The sequence below is a fragment of the Macrobrachium rosenbergii genome, chromosome 7 (assembly GCF_040412425.1).
Source record: "Macrobrachium rosenbergii isolate ZJJX-2024 chromosome 7, ASM4041242v1, whole genome shotgun sequence".
Lineage (NCBI taxonomy): Eukaryota > Metazoa > Arthropoda > Malacostraca > Decapoda > Palaemonidae > Macrobrachium > Macrobrachium rosenbergii.
Genome location: NC_089747.1, coordinates 25,326,467 through 25,352,500, shown reverse-complemented (window position 1 = coordinate 25,352,500; position 26,034 = coordinate 25,326,467). Strand labels below are relative to the sequence as shown.

The 26,034-nt window shown below is 40.6% G+C and overlaps 1 protein-coding gene across 1 annotated transcript in view; it reads left to right on the top strand.

The window, feature by feature from the left end:
• The window catches only part of LOC136840517 (uncharacterized), a 17,518-nt gene extending 7,379 nt beyond the window's left edge, over positions 1-10,139 (top strand). Inside the window, exons 3-6 of the mRNA XM_067107170.1 lie at positions 228-364; positions 1,190-1,329; positions 5,524-5,621; positions 9,791-10,139. Of these exons, the coding sequence (XP_066963271.1) occupies positions 228-364; positions 1,190-1,329; positions 5,524-5,621; positions 9,791-9,955 (540 nt within the window). The 3' untranslated portion in view covers positions 9,956-10,139. The remainder of the gene's footprint in view (positions 1-227; positions 365-1,189; positions 1,330-5,523; positions 5,622-9,790) is intronic.
• The last annotated feature ends 15,895 nt before the right edge of the window (positions 10,140-26,034 follow it).

Genomic DNA, 26,034 nt, shown 5'->3' with positions numbered 1-26,034 from the left:
TTGGCTACACGTGATATTTTCTTACAGTTTTGAAATATATGACAGATTTCACTCTTATGAAACATATTATGGCCTTATTGTATGAAATAATCGTGTTTTCCCATTGAAATAATAGATAATTATAGAGCACGTTAAGTTGCCATTTGTGAATTTTGAACGAAATCCTATGCAATCATGTCGTATCACTTAAGAGCACAGCTGTACTAGGTAAAGTTGCTTTTATCCAGGCAGTGGTCCAGGTAGTCGAGGGAGTCTGCCAGACAGAAGTCCGTGTCCCCTGGAGTCGCTGGGTGGAGACAACGCTCCCTGACCCCCCGCCAGACGATGCCCCTGCACCCCAGATATCTCCGGAAGTGCTCGAGAGGTAAACGGAAATTATTGTTACAATAAATGTATTAAATGTTTTCTTGGCAACGTAACAGCAATTTTATTCTGACTTTCATGTGACTGATTCAGGTAAACTGATGTTTATGCATTCCCCACAACATATTTTACTTATGGCTGATGTTGATACTTCCCATTTCATTACTTTTATTCACACTTACGTTAATTTCAGTTATTTGAGCCTGGATATTTCATTCACTAATGTACAGATATTTCATAACTTCGTCGTTATTTCCTTTTCGCCATTCCTTCGAAATTTATTTACGGCTGCTTCTCGTTGTGATGATATTTAGTAATATTTCCCATTGTTTCTTGTTATGTACTCGTATCTCATATTCATAAGTTGTCATACATTTTTGAAAATGTAAACTTTATTTTTTAATGCATATGCAAATTACACACACACACACACTTAAATACATGTATGCGTTCATATATATATATATATATATATATATATATATATATATATATATATATATATATATATACACATATATATATATATTTGGATAAATCTCTCTCTCTCTCTCTCTCTCTCTCTGTATATATATATATATATATATATATATATATATATATATATATATATATACATACATACATATAAACATATGTATGTATCTTGCATATATATATATATATATATATATATATATATATATATATATATATATATATATATATATGTATGTGAGTGTGTGTGTGTATGTATGTATGTATGTATGTATGTATGTATGTATGGATGGATGGTCTTGTTGAAACAATTCACCTTCCAGCTAAGGGCTTAGTGTTTTTGTAACAGGCTTGAAAGCAGCGTCCAGGAAACGTCAACAGTCGATGTGCTCAGCGACGACTGGGGAAACTTGGGGAGATTCGATCGTTCAGCTGCCGTTCTCAAGCCTTTCACACTTCCGGGAAAGGGATTAGTCCCGACTTCCAAAGGTATCATATTGTGTTGTTATTGTTTGCAGATGGCATTTTCTCAGTTTTCTCTCCATCTTCCTTGAACTTCTTCGGTTAGGTCGGTTCTATTTGCTCTCAATTAATCTTTGAAATGCTTGCTTGCATTTTTTTCATCGTTATATATAAATCAAACTTTTAAATTGGACCATTAATTTACGTCTTTCTTTTACTGACAGTTCTCTGTTTATCTTCCCTTTTCATCATCGTCATTAATAATATTAGTTCATTTCAACTTTGCAATTGTTAGTCTTCTTCCACAAAGACGCTTTAGCGACAGTTGGTTTAGCCCTTTTGATTGTAGGCTAGGATCTCATGATGATATTAATAATTACATGTATGATGTTCCTGTCCTTATGAATGATCTCTTGTGGCTTACGCGCTGAGTACTTCTAAACATCTTTGATCGTTACTTATCCGAATACCAGCTTAATATATATATATATATATATATATATATATATATATATATATATATATATATATATATATATATATATATATATATATATATATATATTATATTAACCCTATCGATATCAATTTCACTTTATCCTTGAAATAACATAACTCGTGTATTATTTATGATAAGGTCTCCTACCTTCATTAGCATTGGAACCTCTTTTTCTATACGGCTGATGTATGAACAGTGATTTTATCCAGTCAGCCATCAAGAAATATGTAAAATAACTCGATGTTGCCTCAGTTGTGGTAAGAATCAACCAAACTTCACCATGTTATAATGCCTGGATATATATATACATATATATATATATATATATATATATATATATATATATATATATATATATATATATATGTTTGTATATATATATATATATATATATATATATATATATATATATATATATATATAGGCAGTCTGAACCTGACCACTGATACGAAGTCCATGCTGTTATGCATGAGTAATTTAAAGGTTTTGTTTTTCCTCTCGATGACTGGGTTTGGGCTTCTGTAAGGCAGGGTGGGTCTTCTGGGCAGCATTTCGGATAAATATGAAATGAGATGTTCTTTTTTGGTTTAGAGTGAATGTCTCTTTGAAGTCGTTGTGCTTTTGGATGTATGGTCATAATCTTCTGATGACTATTTGTGGTCTTTCCAGTTCTTTGTCTAATAGCCTGGCTTCGAGAGCAGGGAAGAATTCACCAGGTACCCCAGTGAGTTCCTTGATCATTTTGGCAGACCTCTGGCAAAGGTCCATCCCTCCATATTTCTGAAGGCCTTTTTAGCAACGAATAGTTTCACCTGTGCCACAGGCAGCTCAACTTAAAGTGGACTGGTAGACCTGCAGTTGAGATATGGCAGGAGGTGATGTAGGTCAGTGCTCCTTGGTAACAAGATTGGTGGCTGTTTGGTCGTCGTGGAGAGTTATGTCATTTGGAAGGTGAATTTGTCAACAAGGTGGCAGTGGGTGATATCCATGACCATCCAGTAGTACCTGAGGAAATCAGCACTGAGTAGGGGGCTTGGATGTCAGCAGTAATAAATTCCCACCAGTATTTCCTTTCTATCAGGTGGGGGACAAGGTTTCAGTGCTATAGGATTCTATGGGTGGGCTGTTGGTAGCCATAAGTCACAGTTGGGTGTTGGGCAGTCACTGGCAGTTGACTTTTGATGCTGGTATTATTAACCTTCAGGCTCTTTTAGCCACCAGGAACTTCTTGCCAGCAGCACTGTCAGTGATAAAACCTAGAAGAGTAGGCAACCAAAGGTGTCATGGTGGCCACCTTTCCTTCCTTGGGAGGCTGCCCTGGTGGTTTTTTGTCCAGCTTCAGCTGGGGCACAGTTCCTGTTTTCTTTTTAAAATTTATGTTGATAGATGTGCAGTATGGGTGGCCTAGGGCATACAAGTGACTTGGGGCATCCTTTTACCCACAGTTTGTCTTGACGTCTGTGTACGGCTTTTGCTTGTCTGTAATAATCATTGTTGTAAAGATCGTCCCTGGTCTTACAGGTGGAGATGGCTATGTGTTGCCTCAGCAACTTCTCTGCCTACTTCAGGAAGTCCACCGTAGGGTTTGAAAACCGGTAATTTATTCATGGTAATTACCAATTTCTGACACTGATGGACATTACTGTTACTGAAAGACCAATACTGGTGTTTTGCAGAGGTAGAAAGACAACAAGAAATTACCGAAATTGAAATTTCTGAAACAAAACCTGGAGTCAATGATTCAGAGTTTCAGAGATATCTTTGTGAGGTGACAAGTACACATAAGAAAACTGAGCTTTTTCTCTTTCCTAGATTTGGTTTAGCAACAGAAATGAAGCTGTTTAAAGCAATGTGAAAGCAGCCTGGGTGCTTGTAAAAGCTTTACCAGGGCTGATTAACAATAAGAGCAACCAGCGTGGAACTTGAAAGAGCCTTTTCTCCTGCAGGCTACTTTGGTTCGAAAATTAATTTTTGATGATTCTCAAAAACAGTAGATGCTTTATGCTTTTTAAGATCACACATCTTGAGTGTTAAATAATCAGTGACTCTGATTATAATAACTAAAAATGTTTATATTTATTGTAAAAGAAAAGTTGTCCGAATATCTTGAATCACTATTTTTGAGAAAAAGTTTTCAATTATCTCTTTCAAAGTATCCATTTATATACCCTAATTATGAAAATTAATATTACCAAAAACCCATTGCATCCATTCTTGTTTTGTATGAAAATACAAACACTGGTGACAAAAAAACGGTAAAACCAGTAACAAATATTGATAGTGATAATTTACGGATCTAGTCAGCCACGACTGTACCTTTGTTGTTTGGACTAGCGGTGCAGATTTTAATAGGGAGACTGCACAGCCAAGTCTCCCTCATGAGGCTGCCCTTCCGTGGCTTGCCTTCTGCATTGAGCTCTGGTAGTGTGAGGTTGGACTTGAGCTCATTGTAGGATGCCCTTACTGATATATTCCCCAGTGGTGTGTTGAGGAGGTCAAGGACTCGTCTGGCAAAAGTTGGCTTGTGATCTTCTCTCTGTGTTCATCCAGCTTGTGATGTAGTGGAAGAGTGTTGGGGTTTGCCTTTTTTGCCGAGCTCAACATATTCTTGAGGAGGAACTGAATTTCTGCTCTCCTGAAGGCAGAAAAAGCTCAGTTTTCTTTTGTGTACTTGTCACTTCGCAAATATATCTCTGAAACTCTGAATCATTGACTCCAGGTTTTGTTTCAGAAATTTCAATTTCGGTAATTTCTTGTTGTCTTTCTACCTCTGCAAAACACCAGTATTGGTCTTTCAGTAACAGTAATGTCCATCAATGTCAGAAATTGGTGATTTACTGCATTCATATTTTACAGTTTTGTCTGACGACTTTGATCTCTATGTGATTGTTTCTGAACTGTAGATTCTTCCCTATTTAATCCTTTAGTCGCCATGGTGTGACAATAGAAATGAGTTTTATATCTACCACGCTGTAGAAGCAATGTTTAATACTTTAAAGGAAGGGCCAGTGAGTATTTAGGTACTATATTTAGACCATTAGTGACTATGATTTGCCAAGCTTGGATGTATTTAGTAAGTTAGTTGCCAGAGGTTTAGTGCAAGTACCATGGTTTTTCTACTGATTTGGATGATAACTATGAGCTTTCAAGACAAAGCAAGCAATAGCCAAGCTCTGTAATTAGTCTATCAATGGGTGGTTGTTGTTAGGTATGACATGGCTGGGAAGCATATTGTCTACCAGGTTGCAACATGGGGTCATTAATGTAAAGGTAAGTCATACATGGGATGCCTGGAGTACAGAGATTTCATGACCAGGTTTGATCTGCTTTTAATAAAGCGTGTGAATGGAAATGCGATGTCTCAGACTATGTGGTTGCATTTTTTATTCATATAATTAAAATTAGTCAGTCTTTGCCTTTCTCTGATGTCTGCAACATCAGCTACCAGGTCAAATTTTTAAAATGTATTTTTTTTTATGAAATTCCGTTATATATGTGATGAGGCTGCTGTGGCAGTTAAAATCTCTATTTTAATGCCATATTTAACCACAGTTGTAACGTAGATATATTTCTGATTAATTAAGAAACTGATAATGTAGCCTGTATTGTGATTTTATATATCACAGGTAAAAAACTGGTTTCCAGCTTGTTCCATAATTTGAAATACTATAGTATACTGTGTAACCATACATAAAGCCATACACATTTGATCTTCATTTTAGCTAAGGAAGAAGAAGAAGAAGCAGAAGATGAAGAGGGTGAGGAGGAAGAAGAAGAGGAGGTATCCTCTCCTGATATCTTAAAGCTTCAGATGCTCCAGGTAAGTTGCGCTCATCTCTCTCTCTCTCTCTCTCTCTCTCTCTCTCTCTCTCTCTCTCTCTCTCTCTCTCTCTCTCTCTCTCTCTCTCTCTCTTTTTGGTCCTTCTCTTTTACACAATTTAAAACGATCATATCTGCTTTCTAGAGTATAGTATATTTCAAATTTAATATTTTTGGTTAATTATTCACTTAATCCCTGATTACTATGCAGTAAAAGTTACTTTAAATATCTGCAAGACTACATGGCCAAGGAAGTAGGTGGCAACTAATCAAGATTCAAGGTTGGGGAATAGCTTAAGACAGAAAACAGAATGTGTGCATTGAAAGTTGAGGTAGAGTTGGATAACACTTTACAGAAAGTGTTAACCAATTGCTGGGAGGGGAGGTTGGGTCGTTAGGGAAAAGTCTTCGTTGCGTGTCAGGTGTCGTAGATGCCGAAGTGTAGAGGTGTGAAATGCCTTGTGCTGAGGGTCCATTGGAAGGTCTTTTATCTTTGACATAAAGGACTTCTAATAAGGTGAAGCCGTCTATGATTTCCTTGCCAGGAACTAGGATTTTTCTCTATATAGGTCATTGTAACATCATTTTATGGGTTTGTCTTGGAGATGGTAGGTGAGATGCCTTGGAAGGCAAGCCCTTGTCATCTAGTTATATAAGACCTGGTGCAGCCTGCAGCCACACTGTGACGAACATGCCTTTATAACAGGCTTGTCCCTTTGGTGTTCAGCCAGGTTGTTCTTCAGAGAGGGATAGTATTTTCTTGAGTGACAGCAAACAACAGGTTTTATTGTCTTCATGTTAGCAGTGGGCTGGATGCTTTTTCTATAATTTTCCGGTCTGGTATATGTACCATTGCCATTTCATTTTTATAGAAAGTCACCATGTTACTGTTGTTAATTAGAACACTGTTCTGGTTGCTATATCATTCATTTTCAATTTCTCAAGTGGTCCTCTTAACCATCCTGTTGGAAAGGCCAATACATATCTACAGATTGTTTGGCAACTCTGTTACATACCTCGTAGCCAGTTACCCAGCTACTTCAGTGGGAGAGGACGGACTGGATGTGTGTACTAGTTGTTGTCTTGAGGCAATGTGAGAAGCACTCACTGGCACTGCTAAGGCAGTGCCACGAGTATGTAAGCTTCACATACATTGACGCTTGTAAATCTGTTTTGCCGTACTGAATAAATCTAAAAAAAAAAAAAAAAGCCTGGGAATCAGTGATTCTATGCGGTGAAGCACAAACCACAACTCTCTTTGAAGATTTTCTTGAGTTGTAAAAGAGTTTCATTTTCGAATATTTTCACAAATGTGTTGTTGATATATCTGCAGTGATTTGTTAGGCACTGCTGAGGAACTGGCCAGAGTTTTTAGCCCTCATATACCACCGAGTTTGTAATTCCATCTGCTGCCCCTTCAGTGCATCCCATGAAAAAATTGTTAAAGAGCAATCCAAATTTAGGAGTGATTTTCTTAGGTGCAAATGCATTTCTATTGAGCATGCACCAGTAAGTCTTATTTCTTAGTTTTAATTGCTGTACTATTTATCTTCATTTGTGATGGAGCCTTTTTTTTGTGTCATCCTGATTTTCCAAATAATGTTGCAACTTGGTCAGTGATAATAACAATAACCATAAAAGGGTAGTCCATGGTGATGACACAGATTCGCTGGTATATGGCATTGTTACAGTTGTGGCAGCAGGTCCTTTCACAATTTCAGAGACCAACACCTGTGCACACATCTGCTGCACTGTCTTTAATGCAGCAGATGGGCCGGTGCCTGCAAGGAATTTGATAGTTGCCGTACGACCACTGGATATCAGCCTTGATAACAAAAGAGTGGAAAAAACTTGAAAGAATGACATATAACCAGAACAATGGTAGGTCAAAGGAACTAAAAGCTGCTGTATACTATTAGCCAAGGAAAACAAAGGTTCTCATTCTGAAGAACTACACCGTCCTCTGCCGGCTGAACCTTGATGGACTAGCCAGGTCTAAAGTCACATAGCCTTGAAAAGAGAACTGATGAGGAATCATCCGTTGAAGCATCTCACCTTATATCTGCAAGATTGCCTGATAAAATGAGACTTAAGGGGCCACCACGGGTTGTGCTTCAGGGGAGAGAATCTCATTGCTAGGGAATATACCACATATTATAAAACTAACACTGGGTGCCCCTTCCTATTACAAACCCTTTAAAATAGAACAGATAAGCTCTCGGTGAACTTCTAAAGCAATATTTTATTTAACCTCCCTACACTTTGGTATCTACAGTAAGCCCACAAGAAACAAACTTTTAGCTGACTCCGATTACCAGTCCTGTTGGTCAGCTGGTCAACGCCCATTGTAAAATTCCCACCTATATTCTGAACACATTTTCCAGATAGTCGCCAGCCTTACATTTTGAGTGGTTGTCACATATCTTTTTGACTCTCAGTTTTGTATAAATAGGGTGTTTCCATGCATTCATGTCCGTTACATGACTGAGGATAAGACTGCAAATGCAAGGCTCATTTTAAATGGATGGATTTTAGCATTTTCACTCTTAGTTTACTGTTAGAGATTTTTGATAAATAAAAAAAATTGGACAAAAAATATATATATACAGTATATGTATACATACATATATATATATATATATATATATATATATATATATATATATATATATATATATATATATATAATTGGATATGCATATATGCCGATTGAAATTTACAATACTTCCTATGGCATGTACTACACAGTAATCTCGCAAATAATCCAAAGTTATTTGAACTTCTCAGATCTGGGTTTGTCTTCCCATTGAAAAGGTGTTTCTTTAATCATTGAATTGGTCATGAGATAATGAAATGTCACTCCTGATTATGTGAATTCCACTACCAATATATTTCTTCTGAATACATCGTGCTTGTTCATGATTCTTGAAAATTATGCTTACGATAGATAAGTTTCATAGTATAATTCCATAACAAAGCTTATTTAAACTGTATTGATTTTTCGGCTAACCACTTACGTATTGGTCTCTTTCAAATAATCCACCGAATTCTAAGAAATATCTTTTTGAAATATCTTCTTTTTTAGATAATATATTCATTCGTCCTTAGCATTTGATTCCATTTTGCAATATTTCATACAACAGATTGATTGGATGAGAAGTTCAAATCGATTTCCAGTCGGTGAATCGAAAGTGTGATAAAGATTGCTTTTCTAGAAAGGGCGTTATCTTTAGCCTAAAGGGACTCGTACTGTTATTTCGGTGCCTACCATTCTCACACTTAATCTGCACAGTAGGTCGTTATACTAGTGACAGAAAATTGATATAGGCGTATTCACTTGAAACGTTAGATATTTTTTGGAAAATTGTTCACTGCAACGAATGATTGAAATCAGAATTATATGCATACATTAAAAACAACTCGCTTAATGAAAGCAATTGAAGTCCATCACATTACACTACTAATTATAATCAGTACAATTTCAGTCCATTAATAATGAATGATTTGATTTCTGTTGCCCAGTTATTCATTATAAATGAACTACCGTAGTTTCATCACTGTCCATTCATATCTAATCGTCTTTATCATAATATTCAAGTAAAAAGTGAAATTACACGTGTCGTTTAATTCTTATATGCAATTTCAGCCTTCATATTGTCGCCCGTGCATGTTGTCTCCCGAAAAAGATATGATGATAAATTCAGTATTGTAATGTGATGGACTTCACTTGCTTTCACGAAGCGAGTTATATTTTCAATATATGCATATAATTCTGATTTCAATCATTCGTTGCAGTGAACAATTTTCTAAAAAATATCTAACTTTTCAAGTAAATACGCCTATAACAATTTTCTGTCACTATCATAACGACCTACTGTGCAGATTAGTGTGAGACTGGTAGGTGCTGAAGTAACAGCATGAGTCCCTCTAGTCTAAAGATAAAGCTCATTTCTAGAAAAGTAACCCTTATCACACTTTCGACTCACCGACTGGAAATCGATTTGAACTTCTCATCCAGTCAATCTGTTATATGAAATATTGCAGAATGGAATCGAATGCTAAGAACAAATGAATATATCATCTAAAAAAAAAAGATATTTCAAATAAAAAAGGAAGTCACCACATATGGCCAATCCGATCTGACAGTCTGCTCCTTTTTTTACTCCACAGCGGAAAATGATGAGAAGGATCTACGAACGCCGAGCTGCCGCAGCCGCTGCCGAGTCTCCGCTGCAGAGGTTCCTGAGGCATTACCACGAGCGCCTGAAAGATCTCTACCCGGAGGAAGCTGAGGCTCTTGCAGAATCCATTGCCAGAAATCGCAGTATTGACTAGCAGAGAGAGAGAGAGAGAGAGAGAGAGAGAGAGAGAGAGAGAGAGAGAGAGAGATTGCTTGAGGCAAGGTATACGAAGTAAAATTTGCCATGCCACCAACGTCCTAGCATTGATTATTGTACATACCTAATTACTTGCCTCTCTAGTTTTTGTCTTTACCTATTTCTGAATGCACACACACACACACGCATATATATATATATATATATATATATATATATATATATATATATATATATATATATATATATATATATATTATAGTGGTGGTGGTGGAATGGAAAGCGTGCCTGACCCCAAGATAGATGATGCCAATTTGGTCCTCGACAGATGAGGCTGAGTAATTCCTTCCGGTTTCCTCTTCAAGGAATTATTGTAATTTCTCTCGGCTGTATGGTAAGTTCTATTCGCAGCACAGCGAGACTAAACCAAAATGGTGTAATTTTCATTTGAACGATTTTCTGAATTTGGTCTGTTTGTCATGGTAAGCTCGTCTACATGTACCATCACACCAAGGCTGGTCATTTGTCCTGAATTTGGTGACCTTTCGAGGGATATACCTTATTAAAATAGCCATCAGCATTTGTTTTAACTTCTCCTTGGGATCTGGACCTAATACAGTATCTGAAATATTAAGTGCCTGACAATCTTCAGTAACGCTGTCCTAATTGGCTCTAGATTTCAGCCAGACCTTTCGTCCAGTGGTGGAATTGGGAATATACTGATTGACAGATATGTCCATTTCAATGGCGCAATGATCAGAAGTGCCTATATATTCACAGACCTTGGATTTGACTATAGCTGGAACATCTGTGAATATGAGGTCTAATCTGTTACCAGAAATATGCATGGGTTCCTCAATTAGCTGGACAAAATTGGAGGATATACAGAACTTAAGATCAGACCGGTCCTTTTGATCGGCTGAATTTGAATTTAGCCACTCACTGTGCTTTGCATTCCACAGATAACGAATGAAGCTTTGGAATCCTGAAACAGTCATTCATATATATATATATATATATATATATATATATATATATATATATATATATATACGAATACTACGGGCAAATGACAGGCAGAAGTTCAGTACCAAGGGCTTTCCCGTGCTTATTCACACATCTTCGGGACTTATATACTGGAGTCACGTGCATCTATTGTGATTTTTAAGCATATCTATCTATTTATCTATCTATCTATCTATCTGTATATATATATATATATATATATATATATATATATATATATATATATATATATATAATTTTTGGAAGTAAAAAAAGGCCTGAAATAGATTAAGGGGCGCGCTGTCCACCGAATTTCGAGGAATTATCGTTTTTTAGTTGTTTAGTTTTGGACTGGTATATGTCTAAATAAACATATCCCGAAATATTATTGCTAAAAAAATTTTTAAGTGTTTTTTTTTTTACATTTTCGTATACTGAATTTGAGCGCCACTGAGCAAAAAATTGTGGCAAAATTTCTGTATGGCTCTTTAGGTGGAAGTGAGAAATATACTTCACTTTCCTACTAATATACACATTATATACGATAAAAACTGGCTATTTCTCTCAGAAAATGTAACATCAGAGTAAATATGTATCTATGTATCTCGATATCGCCCTGTATGCGACATTGAGTGACAAATTGTCGTACAATGTGTGCATGACTTGCCAATTCTTGACGTAAAAAGTGAGAAATTTACTTCAGTGTCCTACTAAAGCTACCCATTTTCTACGATAGAGCTGTTAGTTTCGTTCTCTAAAAAAATATCAAATCAAAGTAAATATATATCTATGTATCTCTATATTTTGAACTCGTCATAGTCGTATCACAGATGTACTATGCCAGCTAGTATACATATAATATTCTATAGTTCTTGGCATATTTTTACTGCGTATTTTAGGAAATATGAAATTATATAAGTATGTAACGATTCCAAGCAGAACTTCGGGTTTTTACCAATACCAATAAACCATTTCGATTTGTGTGTGGCAATGGTTCAACCAGTATAGTAGTGCTTTGTGACGTATTTTCTTTTCGGATTTTCTAACTGTGTCGTGCATTCACGGAATTCCATTGCCATAAGCAAGAGAAGTGCCACCCTTATGCGGGAGAAATTTGAACGATTGTGTCTCGTAAGTTTGTTACAAGAGAGGGACGAAGGCAAACGGAATTGTCTCGCCTGGGATAGCAACAACGCCAGAACGCCCATATCTAGGTAAGGGTTTGTTTTCCTATAATAGTGATATTCAAGTTAGTGATTAGTGACTTGCTGATTTTCATAATATTATGATAATCATATAAGACCACAAAGCTTGATTTTACCACAATGAGTTGCTGTCTGACTAGGGACTTGTGTAGGCTTGGTTGTTCAGCGTTTGTTTACTTTATCCTTCCAGTTGTTTGTCTATTTGCCTCTCCGATATCTGAACGGGAAACATGTACAGTGGTAGCGCATATAGGTTGTGAAAGAAATTTATACTGATAGCATGTATTTTTATAGGTTATGAAGAAAACTTCAGGGTGAGTGTAAAATGATGGGAACAAACCTTTCCGAGAATACCATGTCCTGGCCTAACCTCATTAGGGTATTTATTTTGATAAAATTTATGAAAAAAATTTCGCACTGATAGCATATAGCCTACCATTTTATATAGGTTGCATATACTTTTTTATATAGGTTATGGAGAAAACATTATATTGATAACATATATTAATGAATTTTTGTTATGAAAAACTTTGCGCTGATAAATATATATAAAAAAAATCTATAATTATATATATATATATATTATATATAATATATACATATATATATGTATATATATTATATATAAAATATACATATATATATGTATATATATTATATATAAAATATATATATATATAATATATACATATATATATATGTATATGTATTATATATATAATATATAATTATAGATTTTTTATATATGTTTATCAGTGCAAAGTATATAATATGAATATATTTTACTGTAGTACAACAGTATACTGTAATATGAAGATGAAAAGGCCTATAAAACACTATTTGAATGTTGCAGCCATATATATTGAGCACTGCCTCCTGTGCCCCTGTTCACTGGTGAAATATGGGGAGATGATGTTTAACTGCCATACCTACATATGCTTTGTATATATATTCTTGTAACATGTCATGTGTCCATATTTTACCAGTGAACATGGGCGCAGAAGGAAGTGCTCAAAACATATGGTTGCAACGTTCAAATAGTGTTTTATGGACCCTTTTATCTATCTATCTATCTATCTATCTATATATTTATATTTATACTGTATATGTATATATATATATATATATATATATATATATATATATATATATATATATGTATATATATATATATATATATATATATATATATATATATATATATATATATATATATATATATATATATATATGTATATATATATATATAATATATATGGTATGTATATATATATAATATATATATATGGTATATATATTACATATATATGTATAATATATATATAGCCTATATATATATGTGTGTGTGTGTGTGTGTGTGTGTTTGTGTGTGTGTGGATTTCTGTACAAATATATATATGTATATATATTTTTATAAATATTTACGCTGTTCGCCCTCGAACATTTAGGGTTAGAAATATCAGCCTGACTGAGACAGGGAAATTGCTTTGTCCCACGATAGGTAGCATTTAGGCATTTAACCCCATAGGCTGGAAAGTTTGTAAACAAAATATGTTAGGGCATTAGGGACCTAAGCCTCAGAGAGGGTTTACGCTCAATGACCCCTAGTTATGGTGGCCCTTAAGCTTTATTCTATGCATTCGACGATGCCTTTGTCAAGGTCGGATTGCCCGGGGCGGTATAAACCCTCCTCTGGAAGAACGAAGCGAGGTCGGGTCGGCAGAGAGATTCCAGCGGTCACGGAACCAGGGTGACGCTGCGTGCGTGCCCGAACGATATTCTTTATTCTTTATTACTTTTCCTCCTACGTCTATCTTAATTAGTGAATTGGGAAGACTGCCAGAATACGACTCCTGAGGTCCTCGCTTTGCGCAGCGACTTCGACATTCACGGTAAGTCCGATTCTTGTTGAAACTTCGTCGATTGACTAGTACTTTTCTGTATTTCACATTTTTCTTTGTTTTCTTCCTTCAGCCACCACTTAGGGTATATGTGTTTACAAAGTCTAGATTAAGCCTAATTATTTTATTGTTAGCTTCAACCCCATTATTCCAGTAAAATACCTAGGATTTAGGTAAGCAAATCAGGTTAAATCTCGATGCTTTTGTATGCCTCGTCGTCGAATGTTTGGAAGAACCGCTTGCGTTTAAAATCAAATTCATCTCAAATATTCTTTGTTAAGGTTAATAACCCTTAACTGGCGACCTTTGGCTAATTAACGTCTGTCTTGAGGTTAACTTTTGGCTTCAAGTGACAGGTTACGTGTAATCTTGGTTTGCAGGGCCGTAAAAATTACGTAAATTGAATAATACATGATCAACCAAGACCCTCACACGTAACATTGGCGACCTTGCGTAGAATCTAAAGTACATTTTAGAGAAAGAATCTGGAGAAAAGGAAATTAAAATTACATTAATTCCAAAAAAAAATAAAAGTCAGATATCGAACTCCATTTCATTCTTCCAAACAAGGAACGAGGCATAATAATAAGCAGTAAAGAGAATAGTTATAATAACAAGTGTAGCGAGAATTAGCGTAGGAAAGGGTGCGTCGAGAGCAGAGAGTCATAATTTATAACGTCTAAGACAAGGGCATTTTACCGTGTTCGGACCGTGAGAGAAGTCGTTCAAGAAACGAATCCTAAGGCCGAGAAAAGCGGAGCCCGTTTCATGTACACAAAGTAATTTAGAAATCGCGTCGGCAATTCCGATCGTTATTGTTTGCATATAGCGGGAATCATTCAAAACCGTGTCAGTGAAGTAGCAAACGAACTGAAATAGTAATTTTACAATAAAGGTACCGTTCAACAACGTAAATTTACGCAGGCAAGCGAGCATTTTCTTTTCATTCTTTTGTGTAATGTCCGGGTGAGAATACGATAACAAAAGACACAAAGTTGTTTGGTAATTTCGTTTTCCATCCTTAACGTAAAACACTATGCATGATTGGTATATTTAAAGTAAAATCTGGATACCTGCATTTGTTTCGTTCGTTGTTTGAATTTGTGCTAAAAAGAAAATACCCGCCGCGCGGTTGTTTTGAAATTGTTCGAACTGTTTGTGAGAGAACGGCCATTTTGGGGTTTCTTCGCAGGCCGAGGTTGTTTTGAAATTTAGGCCTAACAGGACCTTGGCGCCATCTCAAAGACCTTGTTATTGTGACCTCTGCCCGAGCCACTCTGGGGGCATTTTTTTTCCCTTCGTGGCGAACCCACCTCGCAATATCTTAGCTAGAAAACCCAAAAGATAATTTAGGCAGGGAAAGTTAGGCCTTAGTTAGAGTAATAACAAGTTCCTATACGAATACCTACTATAAAATCATATAAAGAAAATTTAAAATTTTTACGATAAACTTTTGTGACGTCGGCTCCCGGAAAATTAAGATAATAAAGTAATCCCTAAGGAAGCCAAGACGACGCATCTATATCATTTTATTAAGATCCATGCCATTGTGCATGTATAAAATCTTTGTTTACATGTTCTCAAGCAGCAAGAAATTCGCTGATTGAAAAATTCTCTCTCTCTCTCTCTCTCTCTCTCTCGTCATTCAAGTAAGCATCCCTAACCTAAGTGTACGTGACCTCTTCAAAGAAAGAACGGCCGACACTAGGCTAATTAATTCGAATACAATAAACCAAACAAAGAAACACCTCTGTCCCACAATAGATGAGGACAAGTTAAGAGTAATTACGATATAGTGATAAACTGTCGGTCACGAGTGAGGCCTGCTATCCAGACCGAAGCAAACAGTAGTTTTCACCCTCTGAAAAAGAAGGGGCCAGCCATTGCCGGTACTGGGACCAGCCACTCACGAGGATCTTTAAGAAAAAAAAAAAACCCAAATTCACTTTATTCCACAGTGCCAATAATTTGCAGCACTCATCACTGGAATAGCTTACTTCTCTATCTCTCTCGCTCTCTCTTTACCTTCCCTTTCTCTCATCATTCGATTGTTGCACTCTGCAGGGGTGTAGAGTGCCTTTCTCCCATATAGCCTAGTTGGACTCCAGTAGAGGGTCCCTAGGAAACACATTGGCACCATAAAGTGCCACCAAGCAAGAATCCAGAAAAATAAATAAAACAAAACAAAAGGGAACACAGAAGAGAAGGTTCTTCTGAACCTAACCTGCACCAGTGCCTAGGGATACTGAGTGCCACCAGTGTGACCTGTACACGGCACACCCAAACTACAGTGCCACCTTTTGAAAGGGTGCCACGTCATTATTGAAGAGACACTTCCTCGCTGCCCAAGCACGCCCACTCGACCCGGTTAGACGCCCTTCCCCACCAGAACCATGGCAGCAGAGCATTATAAAACTTTCCTGGGGCTGGGGACGGCGGCAGGTCTCACCGGCCGGAACTTACTACCTGGGTTAAGGAGCAAGTGGGCGACTTGGGCTGCGGGAGAAGGAAGAAAGACTCGAGCAGAGGAAGTATGAAGAAGAACGAGAAGGGTGTATGACGCCGAGCAAAGGCAGTATGAAGAGGAAAGAGAAGAAAGAAGGAGACAGCATGAGTTAGCCTGCAAGGAAACTGAGTTAGCCCTAAAGGAGAAGGAGCTGAGCTTGAGAGAGCGAAAATGGAGAATGCCGAAGCTATGGCTAGCCATCAAGCCTCCAGTCCTACACCTGCTGCATCAAACTCTCCAATTTCGAGCATCAATTCCCTAGTCCCCAAGTGGACTGAGGACGAGCCAGAAGCATGGCTGGAGTGAGATCGAGGCTCTTTTTCGATAACTACAGCACCACGGAGACGGAGAGAGCCTTAATACTAGCCAAGCATATGGAGGAAAAGCCAGTTGCAGCGCCGCTCACTGGAAAAGAGCCAGAGAGGCAACATGGCGGAAGTTCGTAGAGTCATTACAAAGGCCTACGAGATAACCCCAGAAAAATGGAGACAACGGTTCCGAGGTCTTGCCAAGGAAGTTGGCTGGTCTTGGACGGAATGGGCATGTCACAAAACCCAGTCCGTCCACGCGCTGGTTCGACTCCTTGGCCTGCAATGACGTTTGAGGATCTCTTCAATCGGACCATGCTAGAAGACCTTTTCCAATGTGCCAGGGCCCCTTGCAGTATATCTTAACGATAAACAGCCTCCACACTTATGGAAGCTTGTCGCATGGCTGATTCGTGGAAACCTTCAATCAGTCGCATAGCACCTCTCAGAAGCGAATCATCCCTCCGCCTACCTCTCGAACTCCACTACGCCTGAAGAATGGACTGCCTAGCAAGACCCTGTGCAACTATTGCAAGAAGGGGGCCACGCTGAAGCTGAGTGCCGATACAAACTCGGCACTAATAAGCAGCCTAACCCTACCAGCCAGAACTCCGCTCCCGATTCATCCGCTCAGCCCTCTCCTCCAACAGTTACTGCAGGCCACCGAGCCCATCCAAAAGGCCCGTGCAGATCCTGTGGGGCTGCTAGCCACTACAATGCTGGATCTCGGCCTGTCCACATCATGTCCCCACCACCAAATTTGTCAACCTAATCAGCACTTCATTCTCTGCGGCTGGTCCGCACAGACGGATCCTTTACCCGAGAGACTGGAAACCCAGTACATCTCGGTGGCCCTCTTCAGAGCACTAGCCTGCCCATGACCCTTCCGGTCACAGTAGACACTGCGGCAGATATTAGCCTGATCGCCAGGGCCCAAGTGCCAGCCGGTGCTGTGGTTTGGAAGAAACGCGGTGGAAATGAAGTGGATAGAGGGCCACACCATCACCGTTCCTACTGTCCAACTCCAGGTTATGACACCTTGGGGCACGATACCCCACCGCCTCGGCGTGGTAGGTGGAGTCGGCCCGGAGTGGTCTTCTTGTTGGGTCGGGATCTTCTCTGCGGAAGCCCGTCACCAACGCCACTCCGCAGCCACGTTACCTCCTCCACAGAGGCCCCAGTTAAAACTCTCAACCATGACAAACCTCCACCTTCCGCCCACCAAAGTGGTCCGCGGAAGGGGCGCAACAAACTATTTCAGGCCTAGCCCTCTCCAATTGCGAAGGGCTGGTCCACCAAGAGGTCTTCCCCCTCCGCGAAGAGATTCAGGAGGAGCAGTACCGCTGCAGGACGTGCCAGCGGGCAGACCACTCCACAAATTGGGAGGGCTGCCCAAGCAAGCAACGCCCAGCGGACGCCCCGAACAAAACTCACCGAGGCTACGATCTCCGCTGGGGCAGGAATCTCTGCGCAGCCAACCCAAGTCGTCCGCGAGGTAGTGCACCTCCGGACCCCTCATCAGGCATGCCTGACCAACTGCTGCCAGTGCCACTTGCGAGCACTGAGCAGTGCCAGACTCGTCCCCCCGGACGTTGAGCTACCAATGGAAAAGGCCCCTATGCCGGGTCTAAATCATGAGGCGAATCCTCCTCCGGGAGATTTAGGATTCCCCATGCAGTTGATCATTGCGACTGGAGAGCCTCCAGCACCCGGACCTTCTTCTTCGCAAAATTTGACTCCAGGGGATGAACCCCTGGAGGATCGAAATGGTACCCCTCCCTTGGAAGACCAGGAACTGGCATCCTCGGACAGAAGTCGAGATCGCCGCCCGGTTGTCGCAGCAGCCGGAGTAGGAGTCCTCCGCAGCTTTTGCAGTTGCTGCCCTGACTTCGCGCCCGCTAGCCCTTCTGGCCTGTCCCCGGAGTCGGTGCTCTCATCACCTGCTAGGCCAGCTACTGATAGGCCTTGGAGGAAACCGAAGAAGAAGAAGAAGGGGCGGAAGAGAGCCCAGTAGTTGCAAAGCTATAAGCTCATCCTGGCACTAGTGCCCTCTCGGCACAGTGCCCTAACATCTAAGAGTGATCCTGGCCCCTTGCCCAGAGAAGGTAGCCAGTGTGATCTCTTCCTTTTATTTGTACCTAGCCTAGGCCACCTTAAAGTACAGTACATCAATTTAGTAGCCTTGTTCTTTCCACTTACCACCGAGCACGCAGTAATCATGTAAGTAGCCTAACTAATTTCAGTAATCTTACCTATTGTGAAACGAGCCATGATGCTCGTGACACGCATGGCCTAAGACCTCAGTGAGGCACCCATTTTATCATATGAGGCAACCTCATGAATTAACTAGTAAATTTTAATTGTATTAAACATAAACCATGTTGTAATTTAGTTAGAATATTAACTCTTATGTTGGTGCTACGGTCGGGTTAGGATAGGTTAGGCTAGGGAATATCATAGAACGTACCACTAGGCTAGGTCTAAAACACATCATGATTGTAGGAGGTAGCCTATAATAACCGTGAGCACCTTCTAGTACTATTAGAATTAGGTTAAGTAGTAATTATAGCTCATATCCTATCTAGGGTTAGGTAGTTCTGTAGCTAGGTAGGCTAACCAGGACTAATCTGCTCAGGGGAAGGAGAGTAACCTACGAGAGGCGAACAGCTTGCTTAGTATAGACCTTCACGCCCGAAAAGGGAGTGAAGGCCCTCTAAAAGGGGGAGCTTTTTATAAATATTTACGCTGTTCGCCCTCGAACATTTAGGGATAGAAATATCAGCCTGACTGAGACAGGGAAATTGCTTTGTCCCACGATAGGTAGCATTTAGGCATTTAACCCCATAGGCTGGAAAGTTTGTAAACAAAATATGTTAGGGCATTAGGGACCCCTAAGCCTCCAGAGGGTTTACGCTCAATGACCCCTAGTTATGGTGGCCCTCTTAAGCTTTATTCTATGCATTCGACGATGCCTTTGTCAGGTCGGATTGCCCGGGCGGTATAAACCCTCCTCTGGAAGAACGGCGAGGTCGGGTCAGCAGAGAGATTCCAGCGGTCACGGAACCAGGGTGACGCTGCGTGCGTGCTTAACGATATTTCTTTATTCTTTATTACTTTTTCCTCCTACGTCTATCTTAATTAGTGAATTGGGAAGACTGCCAGAATACGACTCCTGAGGTCCTCGTTTGCGCAGCGAATCGACATTCACGGTAAGTCCGATTCTTGTTGAAACTTCGTCGATTGACTAGTACTTTTCTGTATTTCACATTTTTCTTTGTTTTCTTCCTTCAGCCACCACTTAGGGTATATGTGTTTACAAAGTCTAGATTAAGCCTAATTATTTTATTGTTAGCTTCAACCCATTATTCCAGTAAAATACCTAGGATTTAGGTAAGCAAAATCAGGTTAAATCTCGATGCTTTTGTATGCCTCGCGTCCGAATGTTTGGAAGAACTGCGTTGCGTTTAAAATCAAATTCATCTCAAATATTCTTTGTTAAGGTTAATAACCCTTAACTGGCGACCTTTGGCTAATTAACGTCTGTCTTTGAGGTTAACTTTTGGCTTCAAGTGACAGGTTACGTGTAATCTTGGTTTGCAGGGCCGTAAAAATTACGTAAATTGAATAATACATGATCAACCAAGAGTCACACAATATATATATATATATATATATATATATATATATATATATATATATATATATATATATATATATATATATATATATATATATATATATATATATATATATATATATATATATATATATATATATATATATATATATATATATATATTTTTTTTTTACGTGTGGGGCTTGGCTGATATATATATAGGAATTATATGTAATTTATGGGGCCTAGTTATATAATGGCACATATAACCTGTTAGTTAAAGCCAGTTAACCTCAGAGACAGACAATTATAATTGAATAATGTCACCAGTTGGGAAAAATGTATACAGGATAACGGATTACTCTGCAACAAATGGATTACATCAAACCCCTTTACTTCCCAATTAGTCCCGACAAAGAAAGAATGTGCGGTGATATTGAGGAAGTTACATGAACTTTGAGTTACGTTGGACACAGTCAATTTTCCCTTGCTTCAAGTAAAGTTATAACGCAATGAAGAAGTATCCTAGATATTGTACCCAGTTTCATAGTATTGAAGGACAATTCTCTTCCGAACAATGGGATCGAGACACAAGGCTGCCTGAAGTTTACCTATTTAACTTTCCCTAATTCCTACTTACTGCACGGGAATAGTTTATGTAATTCACTAGGCAATATTAATTATTCTTACATTAGACTTCATAAAAGAAATATGGTTATACCAGGTTCTCTTAGATGGTGGTGAAGTGGTGAAAAGAAAAGGAAAAGATGAAATACAGTGGAAGAATACTAGTAAATCGATGAAGAAACTGTCAAATTTCTGACTTACCATTGACGTGGGTTGCTTGCGCATGCAACTGATGATCAGAAGTCTTGAAAAGACCCGTTCTATGCCTCACTAATAGCAATGAAACAGTAAGAGGGCAAGCACAAAGAATTAGTTACACACAACCGTGTGCTCCGCGCAACAGCAAGTCTCTCTCTGCTGTCTTTCGGGGTCAAAACAGGGCGGCTGTAGTGTTGGGTTGTTTGTCACGTCAATATGCCGGTATGCCTCTGGCAGTCTGAAAATTTGACAAAACATTGCCGAATGCATGGGACAGAACAAAAGGAAGCTTAAGACCACCTTTACTAGAGGTTACTTGGTGAAACCCTCCTTACAGGTTAGGCCCTAATGCTAAACTATCCCTGCTAAAGACATAATTTTTTTGAAAAAACTCACAGCCTACCTCTGCCCGCTGAGCTTCCCTGAGCGTTGACAGAGACGCCTTCCTGTCTTTGTTAGAATGATATTTTTACTAAGTAATGCAGAGAGGGCGAACAGCAGAATATTTATAAAAGCTTACCCCCTTAAGAAGGCCTTCACTCCCTTTCGGGTGTGAAGGTCTGTATTAAGCAAGCTGTTTGCCTGTATTACGTTACTCTTCTCCCCTTAGCAGATTTGTCCCGTGCAGTCTAACTAGCTACGGATCTACCTAACTCTAGATAGGATATGAGCTTTGATCACTTATATTACAGAATCCTAACTGTACTCAAAGGTGCTTACGGTGATTACGTGCTACCTCCTGTAATCGTGATGTTTTAGACTTAGCCAAATGGTACATTCTATGGTATTCCCTAGCCTAACCTATCCTAACACAACTGGAACACCAACGTAAGGGACAGTGAACTAGCTGAATTACAAGGTTTTCTGCAATATAATTAGCAATCACTGGTTAATACATGAGGTTTGCCTCATATGATAAATGCTTGCCTCACTGAGGTCTTAGGCCATGCGTGTCATGAGCGTAGTGGCCCTTTTCACCATAGTTTAGATTGTCTGCTTTCAGTTACAGTGTACTTACGTGTTTACTGCGGCTCGATGGAAGGTGTAAGTGATAAGGGTACTACTCCGATGTACACAATCGGGTCTAGGCTATTGTATGAGAAAGAGATCACACTGGCTACCTCCTCTGGGCAAGGGGCCAGGATCACTCTAAGATGGTAGGGCACTGTGCCGAGAGGGCACTAGTGCCAGGATGAACTCATTGCTCTGCAACTGCTGGGGTCTCTTCCGCCCCTTCTTCTTCGGGTTCCTCTAAGGCCTATCTAAGTCAGACCTAGGAGGTAATGAGGGCACCAACTTTGGAGAAAGGCCAGAAGGGCTAGCGGGCATGAAGTCAGGGGTAACTTCAGAAGCTACAGGAGGGCTCCCTATTCCAGCTGCTGCGACAACCGGCGCGAGAGCGATCTCGACATCTGCGTCCGAGGAGGCCAGTTCCTGGTCTCCCAGAGAAGGTGTAACAATTTGGTCCATCAGGGATTCATCCCCTGGGGACGGATTTGTTGGAGAAGAAGTATCGGGTACCGGAGGCTTTCCGGTTGCTATGATTAGTGCTGTGGGGCATCCTGAATCTCCCGGTGGAGGATCCGCCTCATGATTTGGACCAGGCACAGGGTCCTTCTTAATTAATGGCTCAATGTCCGTGCCGGATGGAGCGTGGCACTGCTCAGTGCTCGCAAGTGGCACAGGCAGTGTTTGAGGGTCAGGCATGCCTGACAAGGGGTCCGGAGGTACACTACTTTGCGGATGGCTTGAATTTGGCTGCGGCAGAGATTCCTGCCTCAGCTGGAGATCAGGGCCTCTCGGAAAGTCTTGCTCAGGGGCGTCCGCTGGGCGTTGCTTACTTAGGCAGCCCTCCCAATTTGTGGAGTGGCCTGTCTGCTGGCACGTCCTTCAGCGGTACTACTGCTCCTGAATATCTCTTTTGGGAGAGGGAGGACCTCTTTGTTGGCCACCCCTTCGCGAATGGAGAGGGCTAGGCTGAGAACGGTTTAGTGTGTGCCCCTTCCACTGGCCACTTTGGTGGGCGGAAGGTGGGTTTTTGTCTTGATTGGGTTCTCCTACAGTCTGGGCCTCCATGGAGGAGGTAGCATGGCTGCGAAGTGGCATTGGAGAGGGCTTCCCCAGAGAAGGTTCCAACCCAACAGGAAGTCCACTGTGGGCCGAATTCCACCCACCACGCCAAGGCGGTGGGGTAGCATGCCCCAAGGTGTCGTGACCTGGAGCTTGACCGTGGGAACGATAATGGTGTGCCCCTCTATCCACTTCATTTCCCACCGGGTTTTCTCGTCAACCGTGGCACTGGCTGGCACTTGGGCCCTGGAGATCAGGCTAATGTCTGCTGCAGTGTCTACTGTGACTGGAAGGGTCATGGGCAGGCTAGAGCCCTTAAGGGGGGCCATCAAGATGAACTGGGTCTCCAGTTTCTCAGGGTAAAGGATCTTTTGCGGCCTGGCCGCGGAAAATGAGGTGCTAATGAGGTTGACAAACTTGGTGGTGGGGACATGATGTAGACAGGCTGGATGTCCAGCACTGCAGTGGCCGCTAGCACCACAGTATTTGCACTGGCCTCATGTTCAGTGTCCTGCGGTGACGGTTGGTGAAGAGGGTTGAGTGGATGAAGAGGGAGAAGAGTTCTGGCTGGTAGTAGGAGGCTGCTTGTTAGTGCCTAGCTTGTATCGGCATTCAGCTTCAGCATGCCCCACCCTCTTACAGTAGGTGCACGTAGGCTTGCTCGGCAGTCCATCCTTTGGGCAAGTCGAGCCTGAGAGGTACCCAAGTGGCACTATGCGCCGCTGAGATATGCTGTGGGACTGGTTGAAGGTTTCCCATGAATTGGCCATATGACAGGCTTCCATAAGGGTGGTGGGCTGCTTATCATTTAGATATACAGCGAGGGGCTCAGGCACACATCCGTAAAGGTCCTCCAGCATGGTCCGATTGAAGAGGTCCTCAAACGTAGAACCAACAGGTAGCAGACTGGGTCTTGTGACAGGCCCATTCAGTCCAGGACCAGCCGACTTCCTTGGCAAGACCTCAGAACCGCTGTCTCCATTTCTCTGGGGTTATTTCATAGGCCTTCGTGATGACTCTATGCACTTCAACCATGTTGCCTCTCTGGCTCTTCTTCAGTGAGCGAAGGGCTGCCTTAGCTTTTCCCTCCGTGTGCTTGGCTAGTACTAAAGCTCTCTCTGTCTCGGTGGTGCTGTAGTTATCGAAGAGAGCCTCGATTTCCTCCAGCCATGCTTCTGGCTAGTCCTCAGTCCACTTGGGGATGAGGGAATTAATGCTTGATTTTGGAGTATTTGGTGCAGCAGGTGTGGGGCTGGAGGCTTGCTGTCTAGCCATAGCTTCAGCATTTTCCTTTTTTGCTCTTTCCAGCTCGAGCTCCTTTTCCTCGAAGGCTAACTCATGCTGTCTTCTCCTTTTTTCTCTTTCGTCTTCCAGCTGCCTCTGTTCAGCCTCATACTTCCTCCGCTCGGCTTCATAATTCCTCCGTTCGAGTCTTTCTTCCTTTTCTCTCTTGGCCAAGACATCCATCTGCTCCTTGACCCACGTGGTGAGATCCAATCCGGTGAGACCCACCGCCGTCCCCAGCTCCATGAAGGTTTTGTAATTCTCTGCTGCCATGGTTCTGGTGGGGAAGGGTGTCTATCCGGGTCGACTGGATGTACTTGGGCAGCAAGGAAGTGTCCCTCAGATTTAGGGTGACTCTTCAGTGATGGGGCACCTTTTCAATAAGGTGGCACTGTGGTTGGGTGTGCCGTGTAAAGGTCACACTGGTGGCACTCAGTATCCTCATGTACTGGTGTAGGTTAGGTACCAAAAGAACTTTTCTTCTGTTTCCTTTTGTCTGGTTTTGTTTTTCTAGTTTGTTTGCTGGCACTATGGTGCCAGTGCGTTCCTAGGAACCCTTTGCTTGAGTCCACTAGTTCGTAATTACGGAAATGCACTCTACCCCAGCTGAGTGTAACAAATCAGTGAGAGAGAAAGGAAAGGTAAGAGAGAGAGAGGGATGTAAGCCATTTGGTTGATGACAGTGCTTCAGATTAGTGGCACTGTGGAAGGAAAATTGAATTGTGGTTGCTTTTGAGGCCCTTGTGTGTGTCTGGTCCCAGTACCCGCTGTGCTACTACCCCCTTCCCATGCAGAGGGGGAAAGTCTGGGTAAAAGACCTCACTCGTGACCGACAGTTTCTAACTGTAATTACTCTTAATTTGTCCTCATCTATTTGTGGGACAGAGGTGTTTCCGGTTATTTGGTTTAGTTAAATTAATTATCCCTGTGTCAGCCCAAAACTTTCTGTGAAGAGGGTCACGTACACTCGGTTAGGTTGGGTTAAAAGCTTACTTGAATATATATGAGAGAGAGAGAGAGAGAGAGAGAGAGAGAGAGAGAGAGAGAGAGAGAGAGAGAGAGAGAGAGAGATTTAGCCAGCAAATTTGTGCTGCCTGCAGAAATTTAAGTAAAATTTTTATAAGTACACACTGGCAGGGTTCTTATTGGAAGACACATCTTCCTGGGCTCTCTTAGGGGATTGTTTTAGCAATCGTAATTTTCCTGGTAGCCCAAGTCGTATGTCTTACTCTGAGGAATTATGATTTAAAATATGATAAGTTTCTTTTCCTTATATGATTTCTTATGCCAGTGGATTTGTAGAGGAACTTGTTATATATTTCCTAACTAAAACCTATCGTTCCCTGACTAAATTATG